This window comes from Leopardus geoffroyi, chromosome C1 (genome assembly GCF_018350155.1).
Source record: "Leopardus geoffroyi isolate Oge1 chromosome C1, O.geoffroyi_Oge1_pat1.0, whole genome shotgun sequence".
Lineage (NCBI taxonomy): Eukaryota > Metazoa > Chordata > Mammalia > Carnivora > Felidae > Leopardus > Leopardus geoffroyi.
This window is the reverse complement of record NC_059328.1, coordinates 65,324,864-65,340,677: the sequence shown is the minus strand read 5'-3', so window position 1 is coordinate 65,340,677 and position 15,814 is coordinate 65,324,864. Positions and strand designations below refer to the sequence as shown.

The window sequence follows — 15,814 nt, the reverse complement described above, 5'->3', positions numbered from 1 at the left end:
TTCTTGATTACCTATGTCATACTTCTTATATTCAAAGACAGATTCACTTTTATTAGATTTGTGCAGAAAATGTACTTAATTTTTAAAATTGGACTTTCCATATTTGAAAGATAAATTACTATTAATAGTTTATTTTGCTCTACCTACATATTCTCAAATAATGTAATGGATCAAAATTTTCATTAATCAGGATTCTATGGCACCCTGCCATGTAGTTTCTGGAGTTACTAAAAGAAGTGGTTCTTTTTCATGATACTTTGTCTCCCTCTCTCTCTGAGTATCCCATGTCTTCATCATATTCAAACACACCTCCTTCAACATACACGTCATTTTTCTTTGAGAAACCACTGTATATTCAGTTCTTGGGGTTGTAGTGGGTCTTAAAGTCTAGTGAGTAATCAGTGCTTTTTTGAAAAAGTTGATAAGACTTAATATAAGTAGACTAAACCCATGTACAGAACTTGCTGCCAAATACCATATATTTTAATTACATATTTTATTACCATATTTTATAATTTATATTGTAAATATAACTACATACACTGACATATTTTATATTTGACAATGCATAATCTGTAATACTCACTTATATTTATATTCCTGGGTGAACTTACACTGCAAAATGAATTCTCATCTTTGATGACTGGAGATGTCAGAGGTAAAGTACATACCATCCTTTCTTTAGATATAGATGTACAAAGTAATAAAATATAGGAAATTCCAATTCTTTTCTATAATTCATCTGGCATTATGTCATTATTTGCCACTATACAAGTGGTTATTTGTGCCACAGAAGTGTCTATTTGCAAAGTCTGGGTAAATACATTTTTTTGACATGCAAACATGGCATATGCTTTGCCTTCTTTGTCATTTTTCTTTTTAGAAAGGTAGGAAACTGGAAGGAGCATAGCAAACAGATTTAAAGCACTTAAAGAGTAGACAAAAAAGAGCCAAGTACAATTTCACAATAAAAATAGTTCTGTACTTATGAAGACTATGTTAATATATTTGTTAACATATTGATGAGAGAAGAAAGAGGAGCTAAAATGGTTTCATGACACTTAGGTGAAACATTTATAGTCTACTTACGTGTACCAGGCACTGTTCTAAGTGCTTTGCATTTATTAACTCATATAATATTATTAACAACTCTAAGATAAATGCCATCTCATTAAACTCAATACACTGATCATCTCTTTTGATCTTATAATGTAGACTAGGTTAAGTTCATAAACAATATAACGGTCATCAAGTCTATGACTAGGCATAATTTATAATGTAAAACAAGTATCGGTGCATTAATTTTTGTGAGCTGATCAATTCTTTACTTAATAAAAGTATGACTATTGATCAAGTTTCTATGTCATTATAATCATTAATCACTTTGAGACATTAGCTTTTTCTGGAAATTAGATCATATTCTTGAGTATTTTAAAAATACTTACTAGCCTCTAAGTTCTCATGCTCTGAGCTAAAATATGTGGGAATTCTAAATTCATTAAGAGACTATATAAGATCATAGTAACAATTTTTTTTCTCCCCTCTAATTTGTCCCCTGTGGCTATGGGCATCAGTAATGGCTATATGAAAGAAATGGCTGTCACACATTTCTCCCCTCTTCTACTACCATCCCCAACTTAAAAAAAAAGTTAATAAGCTAGCTAATAATACCATTATTAAATAAAATGTGATTTGTTTCAAATTCTTGGGTAGGAAGATATCCTAATTATGCCTTAGTGTGTAATAATAACCAACAACTATTTATTGATTGCTACTGAAAGACCAGCATACTGTAGATAGTTTATGTGACACTGTCTTATATCTTTGTAAAATCCTCTAACATGTCAGGAAAAACAAGAAATGTGGACAGTGTAAGGAATATGGACTGAATGACAAGTTGGTGCATAACAAAAGTTATCCTAGCATTCAACCTTAAGGTAAGTATATTCTGCCCTTAATCCTTCTAGGCATGTGATATATTTATCTGATATTAAATATTTGTGTTTAAGATCTTGTTTTCAAGTTAGCTATTTAATAAGTTTGTTATATTAAAATATTTTAATTAGGCAATGTACTGATTGTTTTATTTTGTACCATTAGTTTCTGAAGAAATACCAATTTAATATTTAGTGTATACCTGCTCAGCCCTTTTTGCTAATTCACGTTGTATCTTCCTCTTCTCTAACATATCCTGCTCAATTCTGCGTCTTCGTTCCTCCTCTGTCCTCTTTCTTTGTTCTTCTTGTCTTTGTTTCTCCATTTCAGCAAATCTACCTTTAACAGTTCCTAAGAATATACAAAACATGTTTGATATTTGCTACATTTCTGTTTTTGCAATTTCATTTGCAATTTACCCCTCAAGTTTCTTACCTGTTAGCTTTGGGACATAAGCCTTTTCTACTTTAGAAGATGCCTCTTCCTCATCATCAGAAGCAAGCATTTCTTTAATCTAAATGGTTAAATAAATTAATAGGAGCATGTCAAAAATTTAGACTATATTATATGCAAAGTTTGAAATTAACTGACAAATACAGAAAATTATTTTAGTTATATTTAATATAAAATATGGTTAATGTGAATAAAACATAAATTAAAAAGATGAAAATGAATTTTGCACAAGAATAAAATAAAATAAAATAACCTCCTGCTTTCTCCTGTTCCATTCTCTCTCTCTAATATATTGTTCTTTTCTTCTTTGCTTTTCATCTCTAGATCTCCTTTGATTTCTTTCTTCCCTGGCTCTCTGCATGGCTTCAAACTTATCCTTTACATCACCCTTGCCAAGTTTTGGCACATAGGTTTTTGGGACAGGTTTAGATGAAGAAAGCAGAATCTTCGTTAGAAGAAAATAAAGAGAAGAAAGTTAAAAAAAAAAATAAGATAGGAAGAAATCAGGTAAAGATAGATCAGCATAAGCAATATAAGAAATACTTACTGAAACAGAAAACAAATGAGTTTGAAATATTTGTACAATCAGAATCTGATTACTTTCTAAAGTCTAATTTTGAAAAATGAAATTACAGAAAACAGAGTAAAAACTTCATTAATATAAAGGAATTCCACTTTGTAGGTGCAAAGCCTAGCAAAATATAAAAATTGAATACTGGATTCTAATTTAAAACAACCTGTACTTTATTTTCCCCACACCATTATTAAAGATTCAGATTTTACATCTCTTACTTAAAAGACACCAGGACTCATTTCAATAAATTAGGTGAAGGTGAAAATAAAGCAAAAGTTCAGGCTTTAAAGTTTATAGCCTCATTCATATGTCAACGCTCTTGCTTGTTTCCATATCAAATAGAAGTAAAACTGAAGGGCAGCCCTTTAGTACCCATGTGCTCCAGGTTCTTTGTATAAAGCAGTGATTTGTATGCTGTTACTACTGCTGTACTGTCCATCTAGAACTTCTGTAAACCAACATTAAAAATGTGTAAAAAGGCTGTATCACTGCAAGTAGGCTGAGCTCTAGGATGGCAAAAGAGATTCCCCTGGAAAAGGAGGGGTCTAGTAAAAGACTGGAGAAAAGATTTCCCTCCACTCTAAAACCAGGAAAGCAAATTATTTTCATCATTTTGAAAATTAAGCTGATCACCAGAAGACGTTTCAGTAGATAAAACATCAGTGCCTCAGAACACCAAACCCATTATCCTAGTAATAATGACAAGTTACTTATTAATCTGTGGCATACCCAGCCCCTCTATTATTTTCTTATGGTGCCATTGGCCATTTAAGGTTTTTTAAACTTCATAATGTTGGGGTGTCAGCAACTGAGCTCTTCTTACTACAACTCTCAGAAACTACAGCGAAGAACCAGAAAAAGACTAAGAGAAATTTTACTGCAGCTGTTGGGAGAAGTAGCTAAGACGGAGCTTTACCCGAGAGTGATTTTATTGCTTTCTCCTAAGAGTATATGTCAAATCTGGGTGGGTTTTTTTTAATACTAAAAAATAACTTCTAAGATTTATCAAGGTATTAAAATTCTATTCAAGATGTTAGCCATCACTTGCATTTCACTATCATTTACAGATTTAATAATTATGCTTCCAAGATTAGAATCCAAATGAAAATACTGGGCCCAAGACCAGCCTGTGAATTTTAGCTCTTACATTTTATATCTTGACACTATGTCATTATGAACGTCTGGATATGACCTTTCCACAAAGCAACTGCCCTTTAAGCAGTTCTACAGTCAATCCTATGTTTTCCCCCACCCTTTTTTTTTTTTTTTTTTTTTTTTTTTTTTAAAGGTTTGAGACTTACCTCCGCCTTTTGGGAAATATCATTCATGTTTGCTCTATGTGGTCTCAGGGTGATTATGGAGCTTTGTATATTTTTGCACCTGAAAAAATACATTAGTATTGTATAAGAATTTTTAATGACTTAATTTTTAATATTCTATGTATTTTTGTAAACAGAAACAGCATGTTAATTGCTCCTCAAAAAATACTGACACAATCCAGGCCAGTAATAAATTGTGATAACCTTCAGCTCCTTTGCCCAAGATACAGGGTAAAAGAGGGTACAAGGTGCATGGTATTAAAACATCCTTATAAATTTATGGCCCAGAATAGCTTGGTGAATGTATCAAGTGTACTTGCAAAGAATTTGTGTTTGACAGTTACTGGGTGTATTACTCTGTAAGTATCAACTAGGTCAAGGTGTTTATCGTGTTGTTGAGATCTTCTGTGTCTTTTTCTTTTGGTGGCCCAGTTATTCTATCAGTCTTCAGGTATGTGGGATTGTCTAATAAAGGATTCTTCCTTTAATTATGTCATTTTCTTCGTGTAATTTCAACCTAAGTGCATATGCATTATGATTATAACATCTTTTTGAATTGACTCATCAGTACGAAATTTCCTTTTTATCTCATTGTCTTTAATTTATCTGATATTAAAAATAGCTGCACCAACTTTCTTAAGTTTAGTCTGTATGATGTATATAATTTTCTAGCTATTTACTTTCAACTTATTATTTTATATGTACACTGCATCTCTTGGACACAGCATATAATTAGACCTTGTTTTGAAAAATCAATTCTGATTAAAAAAAAATTTTTTTTAATGTTTATTTTTGAGAGAGAGCAGGGGAGGGGCAGAGAGAGAGAGAGTGAGACACAGAATCTGAAGCAGTCTCCAGGCTCCAAGCTGTCAGCACAGAGCCCGACACCAGGGTCAAACCCACGAATAGTGAGATCAAGATCTGAGCCAAAGTTGGATGCTTAACCGATTGAGCCACCCAGGCGCCCCAATTATGATATCTTTTAATTGCAGTGTTTAGTCCATTAACATTTAATGTAATTATTTTTATAAATGGACCTAAGACTACCATTTTACTATTTGTTTCTTGTTCTCCCCTTTTTTTCTTCCTCTATTACTCTTTCCCTGACTACTTCTGAACTATTTGAGTAACTTTTAGAATTTTATCTATTGGCTTTAAAAAATTTTTAATAGCTTTACTACGGTATCACTGACATACAAAAAAACTACGCTTTTAAAAAGTGCAGGGGCGCCTGGGTGGCTCAGTCGGTTAAGCGGCAGACTTCAGCTCAGGTCCTGATCTCGCGGTTTGTGAGTTCGAGCCCCGCGTCGGGCTCTGTGCTGACACCTCAGAGCCTGGAGCCTGTTTCAGACTCTGTGTCTCCCTCTCTCTCTGACCCTCCCCCGTTCATGCTCTCTCTCCCTGTCTCAAAAATAAATAAACGTTAAAAAAAAGAAAAGTGCACAGTTTGGGGGTGCTGGGTGGGTCAGTTGGTTTCGGCTCAGGCCATGATCTCATGGTTTGTGGGATTGAGCCCCACATCGGACTCTGCACTGACAGCACAGAGCCAGCTTGGGCTTCTCTGTCTCCCTCTCTCTCTGCCCTTCCCCCACTCATGCTGTCTCTGTCTCTCTCAAAATAAACTTAAAAGAAAATTTTTTTTAAAGTGCACAGTTTGATAAGTTCACATATGTATGTACCTGTGACACCATCACCACAACCAAGATAATATAAACATTACCCCCAAAAGTTTTCTCAGATCCCTTAACTCCCCCCTTTTCTTGCTTCTCCCACCCACATCCCCAGGCAGGTATATTTTTGGTCACCAAAGATTCAATTTTCTATAAATGGAATCAGATAGTATGTACCATTTTATCAGGCCCCTTTATCCAGCGTATTTTGAGATTCATCCATCAATAGTTGGATCATCAATAGTTCATTCCTTTTTAGTACTAAATATTATTCCATTGTATGAATATATCACAATCTATTGAATTGGTTGAATACCACAGTTTGTTGAATATACCACCATTCATTTGTTGCTGGACATTGGGCTGTTTGCAGTTACTATTACAATGAAGCTGTTATGAATATTCATGTGTAAACTTTTGTATGAACATATACTTTTTTGAGTAAATAAAGTATAATGGCTAGACCTTATGGTAGATGTATGTTTAACTTTTTAAGAAACTGACAAACTGTTTTCTAAGTGATTGTACCATTTTGTCTTCCACCAACAGTATATGAGAGTTACACTTTCTCTATAGCCTCACCAGCACTTGGTATGGGTCTTCTAACTTTTAGACATTCTAAAGGTGTGTAGTGACATCACATTATGGTTTTAATTTACATTTCCCTAATAACTAATGCTATTGAACATCTTTTCATATGTTTCTTTTCTACCTACAAATATTCTTTGGTAGAAGTATCTGTTCAAATCTTTTGCCCATTTTGTTACTGGGTTATTTATTTTCCATTAACTTTTGAAAGTACTTTACATATTCTGGATACAAGACCTATATCAGATGTATGATTTGAAAAGATATTCTCCCAGTCTTTGGCTTGTCTTTTCATTTTCCTAACAATGTCTTTTGAAGAGCAGAAACTTCATTTTGATAAAATCTATTTTATCATCTTTTTCTTTTATAGTGTGTGCTTTTGGTGTTGTACTGGCTTAACCCACAATCACAAAGAACTTATCCCATATTTACTTCTAAGAGGTTTATAGTTTTAGGTTTTGCATTTAGGTCTTTTATCTATTTTGGGTTGATTTTTGTATATGGTAAAAGTTCACTTTTTTGCAGATAAACAATTTTTCCAGGACCACTTATTAAAAAAAACATATCTCTCTGATGAAATGCTTTTGCATTTTGTCAAAAATCAATTGACTATGGTGGGTCTATTTCTGGACCCTCCATTCTGTTCCATCAGTCTCTCTCTCCTGATGCCAATACCACAGTATTTTTTTTTTTTTAACTCCAGTCACCGTGTCATATTCTTGATTAGTGTACTTTATCATGAGCCTTGAAAAAATTAGTGTAACCCCAACTTTGTTCCTTTTCAAACTTATTTTGACTATTCTAGGTCCTTTGTATTCATATATAAATCTGTAAATACTTCTGTAGTTGTTGATGCTATTGTAAATGATGTTATTTTTTAGATTTCAATTGATGATCATTTGTTGCTGGTATATAGAAATATAATTTATTTTTGTATTCTCATCTTCTATCCTGCTACCTGGCCAAAGTAACTTATTAGTTCCATTGGGTTGTTTTTATAGATTCCATTTGATTTTCTACATAGATGACTATATCATCTATGAATGCATTTCAACTTTTTCCCTTATAACCTGTATGTCTTTTATTTCTTTTTTTGGCCTGAAGGTTCTGGATAGAACCTTCAGTACAAAGTCAAATAGAAGTAGGGAGAGCAGACATATTTGCTTGTTCCTGACCTTAGGGGAAAAATGTTTAGTCTTTCACCATTAAATGATTTTAGCTACAGATTTTTCTTAGATGCCCTGTATGAGATTAAGTTCCTTTCTATTCTTATTGTGCTAGAGTAATTTTAGGAATGGATGTTGGATTTAATAAAATGTCTTTTCTGTATCTTTTGAGATAATCTTATGTTTGATTTTCATTATAGTAAGCTATGTTAATTTATTTTCAAATGTTAAATCAACTTTACATTCCTAGGAGAAACTGCATTTGGTCACGATGCATTATCCTTTTAACATACTGATAAATTCAATTTGATAAAATTTTGTTAAGAAGTTTTCCATCCATGTTTATGGGACGATATTGGTGTGTAGTTTTATTTTTTTGTAACATCTGCTTTTGTTAATAATAATACTGCTCTCATAGAATGAGTTGGGAATTATTTTGTCTTAATTTTCTGTAAGATCTCATGTAGAACTGGTATCATTTTTTCTTTTTTTTTAAATGTTTATGTTTGAGAGAAAGAGAATGTGAGTAGGGGAGTATCAGAGAGAGAGAGAGAGAGAGAGAGAGAGAATCCCAAGTAGGCTCCATGCTATCAGTGCAGAGCCCAATGAGGGGCTCAATCTCATGAACTGAGATCATGACCTGAGCTGAAATTAAGTGTCACTTAACCAACTAAGCCACCAAGTGCCCCTATATAATTTTTTCCTTAAATGTTTGCAAGAACTTTCCAGTGAAGCCATTTGGGGACTAAAGTTTTCTCTCTGGGAGAAGACAATATGATGAAGGTAGATGGGACATGATTCCATGTAATTATTAACAAGGTCCTAACTTTTGTTGTTCAGTGGGTCTGTGGGTGCTTATTACATTATTAACAGTACTTTCCTAATAAAAGCAGGCAGTACATGACTATCTGTCATTACCAAGGTTTGTAAGTAATCTAATTCTATGTGCCTGAGATAAAACTAACCAGTAGTTCTAGTCTTGATCTCTTACCTGAGTCACTCTATCATATCTAGAGTTACCTATTAGATATTTCTTCTTGTATAACCAAGAGAACTTATCCTTCATTCTCATAGCTTCTCAAACCTTAGAGTTATTTCTGGTTCATTCTTCTTTTAGATCTCCTAAATTATGATAGACTGTCAAGATTTGTGATTGTTTCTTTCAAATTTGTTCTTATATATTACTTCACTATTTCCATTGTCCTCATAATACAAGCCATCACCTCATACTTTGATTACAACAATTTGATAATCAGATCTAAATCCAAATTTCAATTCTGTGCTTCCTGGTTAGGATTAGATAACATATGTAAAAAATTCTAGAACAATACCTAACATTAGTAGGTATCAAAAATTTTGATTGATTTCATCACTCATGGTCTCCCTATCCTTTTTATCCTCTTCAGTAAAAACGTACATTTCCCTGCCAATTAGCATATATTAATATATTATTTGTGTAATCTAAAAGAGTAATTAATACCAAAGGGTATGAGGAAACTGAGCAATCTCACATAAATTGATAAATTTAGCTGGATTAATTGGCCAGAGGGAACTTGAAGGAGCCTTTTTTTTGTGGCAAAATGAAAGAAAATTCTGTCGTTTGGTGACAGTGAAAAATTACCCTGTCATGAGTAGTCCTGGAGAATAAATGAATCAGCTAGCTTCTTCATCTAATTTTTTTTTAAATCTTCAAATTATATCTTGACTTATTTATAGACTCAGAATAAAATAAGTTTAATTTTTAAATTTAATATGAGTAAAACCAGTTAAAATCGTTTTTTAAATGTCATTTCAGTACTCTGAGCTCTCATTCTGAAAGTCTGTGAAAATTTGAGTAGTACTAACTTTAACTTTTTTAATTAAAATATGAGCAGACAATCTTTTGCTGAGTTTGCTCTGTTCTGCATTTTGAGGATAAAAAAGTTGTAGCAAACTAAGTTTGTTAGCTTTTTGTCTTATAGAATTGTCTTTTAAGATGTAGGTTACAAACCAACAGGACTCATATCTCTAGTTTTATAGAGATATGAAAAAAATTCAGAGAAAAAATTCAAAATCAAGCAGGCAAATATCTATTGGATTCCTTTATAATTTTTAAAAGGAATTTTTTAAATTCCTGGTAGAAACAATATTACATTCCAATTGTAACTCAGTTGTCTTTCTGTGCTAAAGTTAAAGGTATGAATTTGACTATGTTAGGTTCATTGACTTCACAAGAAAGAACTCTGTTCCACAGTCATTGATTGTAATGTCTTATTAAAACCAATTATCTCGGGGCACCTGGGTGGCTCAGTCGGTTAAGTGTCCGACTTTGGCTCAGGTCATGATTTCACAGTCCATGAGTTCAAGCCTCACGTTGGGCTCTGTGCTGACAGTTCAGAACCTGGTGCCTGCTTTAGATTCTGTGTCTCCCTCTCTGTCTGCTCCTCCCCTGCTCATGCTGTCTCCCTGTCTCTAAGAATAAATAAACCTAAAAAAAATACTAAAAAGAAAACAACTGTTTCACTAACACATCCTTTGATCACATATGAATGATAATAATCCAAGCTAACATTTATGGAGCCTTTATTGTGTGCCAGGCAATGTGCCAAGTGTTTAACAAGCATTATTTCATTTAATCCCCTCAATAGCCCTTTACGGTAAAGATTATTATCAAGCTCTCTCTCAAAATTTCCAAGCCCAGTAATTTTAAATTCTTAAAATATTAAGATGAGAATAATGTATTTTGAGTTTACAAATGGGAAGTCTGTAAATTGTTACAGATGGAAAAACAGAGACCTAGGGGCATGTGGGTGGCTCAGTGGGTTAAGCATCCGACTTCAGCTCAGGTCATGATCTTCTGGTTCCCACGGGTTTGAACCCCATGTCAGGCTCTGTGTTGACAGCTTGGAGCCTGGAGCCTGGAGCCTGCTTCGGATTCTGTGTCTCTCCCTCTTTCTGCCCCTCCCCCACTCATGCTCTTTCTCCCTCTCTCTCAAGAATAAACATTAAAAAAATTTTTTAAGGGGCGCCTGGGTGGCGCAGTCGGTTAAGCGTCCGACTTCAGCCAGGTCACGATCTCGCGGTCCGTGAGTTTGAGCCCCGCGTCGGGCTCTGGGCTGATGGCTCAGAGCCTGGAGCCTGTTTCCGATTCTGTGTCTCCCTCTCTCTCTGCCCCTCCCCCGTTCATGCTCTGTCTCTCTCTGTCCCAAAAATAAAAAAAAATAAATAAAAACGTTGAAAAAAAAATTAAAAAAAAAATTTTTTTTAAGAAAAACAAAGACTTAGAAAGTTAAGTAACCAAGGAGGCTCCTGGGTGGCTCAGTTGGTTAAGCCTACGACTTGGGCTTGGGGCATGATCTCACAGTTCATGAGTTTGGGCTCTGCGTCCCACTCCCACACTGGGCTCTCTGCTGTCAGCACAAAACCTGCTTTAGATCCTGTTCCACCCTCTCCTTACCCCTCCCCCACTTCGCGCACATACATGCACACTCTCAAAAATAAACATTAAAAAAAAAAAAGTTAAGTAACCTGTTTAAGACCACACAACTAATGAGTGGTGTTGGACACAGGATAAAAGCAGGCAGTTCGACTACGGGGTCTGCATTCTTACTGTATTATACTGATGCCAAAAAAACAGTGCAACTGGCATGTGTGGTGGGGCAAGGGGAATACCAACCAGCTTATAATGCCTAACCAACTAGTGTAATCAAAAGATCCTTTAATCGAATTATTTGAGAACCATAATTCTGAGCAGCAGAAATATATTGGAAGCTCAAAAGACATGACTGAAAGTATTCTCTACATTTAGTGAAATTGTAGTTTTTACCTGGCAACGGGCAGTAGAACAGGGTATTTTGTCCCACGTGAGCACAATTTTTATTTAAGGAAGTTTATTTCCTTCTAAACTAATATGAGGGCACCTGGGTGTCTCAGTCAGTTGAGTGTCCAACTTTGGCTCAGGTCATGGTCTCACAGCTCATGAGTTTGAGCCCTGCATCCGGCTCTGTGCTGACAGCTCAGAGCCTGGAGCCTGCTTTGGATTCTGCATTTCCCTCTCTCTCTGCCCCTCCCCCACTCATGCTCTGTCTCAGAAATAAACATTAAAAAAAAGTTTTAAAAAATAAACTAATATGTGCTAGCAATTATTCTCTTAGAATTACTTGGCATTAAGGAGAACACAGAGTTAGGTTATTAAATGATTCTCAAATACTGAATGAAATGCAGTTATCTCAGCTGGCTGTGTTTTAGAATTCATTTAGTGAATTCATTCACATGTGATAAGGTCAGGTGTTGTTTTCTCTAATTTTCAAAGTGCCCAAGTCAGCAACATGCAGGTAGCACTTCTATTGTTGTAATTAATGACAGTGACGAATCAAGTAACAATATTCACATGTATGGCATTGTCTTAAGGAACACACTGACCTATCCCAAAATTCTGCTCAACTGTCAAGAGTATAGAAGGCTTCTGAATTTATCTAACAGAACATTATCTAACAGTACTCCTAGAATAAGCCAAATTCCCTAATTGTATAATGACAGTGAGAATTCTGGTTTTATGAAGGCTTTTTAAAGTATATATGTTCCAACAAAGTCATGACACGGACACTGAAATGTTCAAAAATTATTTGAATATCACACATTTTAGTGAATCTCAACACTGAACCATAAATCCATCAAGGACGTTCCTGTGGAAGGGAGTCAACAGTACTGACATTTAAGTCAAGGAATGGATCATCATGCTCTCTAAATTGCAGCTGAAAGTTTTCAGTTTCCTTAAATCCTCTCCTTCCTGTCTCCTACCACCCCCTCTGCACCCTCACTCCACAATACCCTAACTACTCATGCCCTTCCTTCAAGGGCATAATGACCTTCGACTCTGCCCAAACTGCCTCCCTCTCATATCAGCCAACTAGAGACCACGTCTTAGACTAAATAATAGCTGCTTAATATGCAAATGATCTTAATTATGTGGTGCCATGTGTATTATGATATAAAAATTCCAGACCATTAATATACAGAAATCTGTTGCATTTCTATACACTAATAATGAAGTAGCAGAAAAATTAAGAAAACAATCCCATTTAAAATTGCACCAAAGAGAATAAAATACCTAGGAATAAATTTAACCCAGAGGTTAATTTTTCAGTATGGTGAAAACTCTGAAAACTGTAAGACATTGATGAAAGAAATAGAGGACAACACAAACAAATGGAAAGATGTATCATGCTCATGCATTGGAAGAATTAATATCATTAAAACATCCAAAACATACCCAAAGCAATCTACAGATTTAATGCAGTCTCTCTCAAGACACCAAGCAGGAGTATTTGGGTGGCTCATTTGATTAAGTGTCTGACTTCAGCTTGGGTTATGATCTCCTAGTTCTTGGGTTCAAGCCCTGCGTTGGGCTGTCTACTGTCAGCCAAGAGCCCGCTTAGGATTCTCTCTCCCTGCCTCTCTGTCCCTCCCCTGCTCATGCTCTCTCAGAAATAAATATCTTTTTTAAAAAGATACCCAATAGTATTTTTCACAGAACTAGAAAAAATAGTTCTAAAATTTGTATGGAACCACAAAAGACCTCAAATAGCCAAAGCAATCTTGAGAAAGAGGAACAAAGATGGAGGTATCACAATCCCAGATTTCAAGATATACTACAAAGCTGTGGTAATCAAAATAGCATGGTACCGGCACAAAAAGAGACATGTGAATCAACAGGAGAGCCCAGAAATAAAGCCACACTTCCATGGTCAATTTACAACAAAGGAGGCAAGATTATACAATGGGGAAAAGACAGTCTTTTCAATAAATGGTGTTGGGACTGACAGCTACATGCGAAAGAATAAAACTGGACTTTCTTACACCACACACAAAAATAAACTCAAAATGGATTGAAGACCTAAATGTGAGACCTGAAACCATAAAACTCCTGGAAGAAAACACAAGCAGTAATCTCTTGGACATCTCCCTTAACAACATATTTATGGATATGCCTCCTCAGGCAAGGGAAACCAAAGCAAAAATAAACTATTGGGACAACCCCAAAATAACAAAGGAAACACAGCAAAGGAAACCATCAACAAAACAGAAAGGCAACCTGCTGAATGGGAGAAGATATTTACAAATGAGATATCTGATGAGAGGTTAATGTCCAAAATATACAAAGAACAGGGGATCCTGGTTGGCTCAGTCGGTTAAGCATCCGACTTCCGCTCAGGTCATGATCTCACAGTTCCTGAGTTCGAGCCCCACATCGGGCTCTGTGCTGACAGCTCAGAGCCTGGAGCCTGCTTCGGATTCTGTGTCTCCCTCTCTCTCTGCCCCTCCCCCACTCATGCTCTGTCTCTCTCTGCCTCTCAAAAATAAAGAAACGTAATAAAAAAAATTCAAAATATATAAAGAATTTCTACAACTCAACACCAAACAAAACAAAAACAATCCAATTGAAAGATGGGCAGAAGACCCAAATAGACTTTTTTTTTCAAAGAAGATGTACAGAGGGTCAACAGACATATGAAAAGATGTTCAACATCACTAATCATCAGGGAAATACAAATCAAAACCACAGTGAGATATACCCTCACACCAGTCAGAATGACTAAGTATCAAAAGGACAAAAAAAAAAAAAAAAAAAAAACAAGTGTCGACAAGGAAGTAGAGAAAACAGAACCCTAATACACTGTTGGTGGAACTGGCAATTGGTGCAGCCACTGTGGAAAAATGGTATGGAGGTTCCTCAGAGAAGTTAAAAACAGAATTGCCATATGAACTAGTAACTCCACTACTGGGTATTTAATCCAAAGAAAACAAAAACACTAATTCAAAATGACATATGCACCCCTATGTTTATTGCAGCATTATTTACAATAGCCAAGATATGGAAGCAGCCTAAGTATTCATCAATGGATGAATGGATAAAGATGTGAAGATACACACACACACACACACACACACAAAATATTGCTCAAACATAAAGAATAACATCTTGCCATCTGCAACAACATGGATGAGTTTACAGGATATTATGCTAAGTGAAATAAGTCAGAGAAAGACAAATAGCTTATGATTTCATTTATATGTAGAACCTAAAAAACAAACGAGTAAGGACACAAATCCAATAAACTCTTTTATTTTTTTGTAATGTTTATTTATTTTTGAGAGAGACAGAGACAGAATGCGAGTGGGTTAGGGGCAGAGAGAGAGGAAGACACAGAATCCGAAGCAGGCTCCAGGCTCTGAGCTGTCAGCACAGAGCCCAACGCGGGGCTCGAACTCAGGAACTGTGAGGTCATGACCTGAGCCGAAGTTGGATGCTCAACCGAGACACCCAGGCGCCCCTCCAATAAACTCTTAAAAGGAGAGAACCAGTGGTTGCCAGAGGGAAGGCGGATGGAAGGATGGGCCAAATACATAAAGGGAATTAAGAAGTACAAACTCCCAGTTATAAAATAACTAAGTCATAGAGACGAAAAGCAATGCATAGGGAATATAATAAATAATACCGTATAACATTGTATGGTGACAGATGGTGACTACACTTATCATGGCAAGCACTGAATAATGAATAGAATTGTTGAATCAGTATGTTGTATACCTGAAACTAAAATAACACTGTATGTTATTTACACTTCAGTTTTTAAAGTTACATATACAAATTCAATCTTGTCATAATTTTTCATAAACCCTCTCTCATACAAAAATTTGCAAACCTGTGTATTTTTACATTTAATAAAAGGGTAATACAAATATATTTTGAAGTCTTCCAAAATATTCTACTAGAGCTTTTGTTGTTTAAGGATTTTGTAGCAAAATATTCAGGATTATAAATATATTCTGATGACAACTTCTCAGTTAATTGTTGATTTTCTAAGCACATTAAGAAGACTGTGATGATGGAGGAAGACTGGAGTTAGAACCAGAAAACTTCTACTAGGGTTTCTGTTTGGGTTGTTTATTAGATGTATGGTCTTGGGCAAACCAGTTTACTTCTCTCAATTTCAGTTTATATAAAACTATATATACAATATGTATATATTGTATATAAATTATATAATTATATAAATTATATTTATAAGTTTTTATATATTTATGTAAGTTATAATTATAGATGTTATATATAACATATAAGTTATA

General features: G+C 35.0%; 1 protein-coding gene across 10 annotated transcripts in view; it reads right to left on the bottom strand.

Annotated features, from left to right (window-relative positions):
- NEXN (nexilin F-actin binding protein) overlaps positions 1–15,814 on the bottom strand; it is a 54,193-nt gene that overhangs the window by 23,942 nt on the left and 14,437 nt on the right. For 6 of the 10 annotated variants that reach the window (XM_045477954.1, XM_045477952.1, XM_045477959.1 and 3 more), the window contains exons 2-4: positions 4,264–4,342; positions 2,371–2,449; positions 2,138–2,286 (exon numbers count right to left, since the gene is read on the bottom strand). In XM_045477954.1, coding sequence (XP_045333910.1) covers positions 2,138–2,286; positions 2,371–2,449; positions 4,264–4,290 — 255 coding nt within the window. In that variant the 5' untranslated portion in view covers positions 4,291–4,342. Of the gene's footprint in view, positions 1–2,137; positions 2,287–2,370; positions 2,450–2,641; positions 2,834–4,263; positions 4,343–15,814 lie in introns of all 10 variants that reach the window. The other 4 variants (XM_045477956.1, XM_045477949.1, XM_045477950.1 and 1 more) reach the window with 1 other exon arrangement.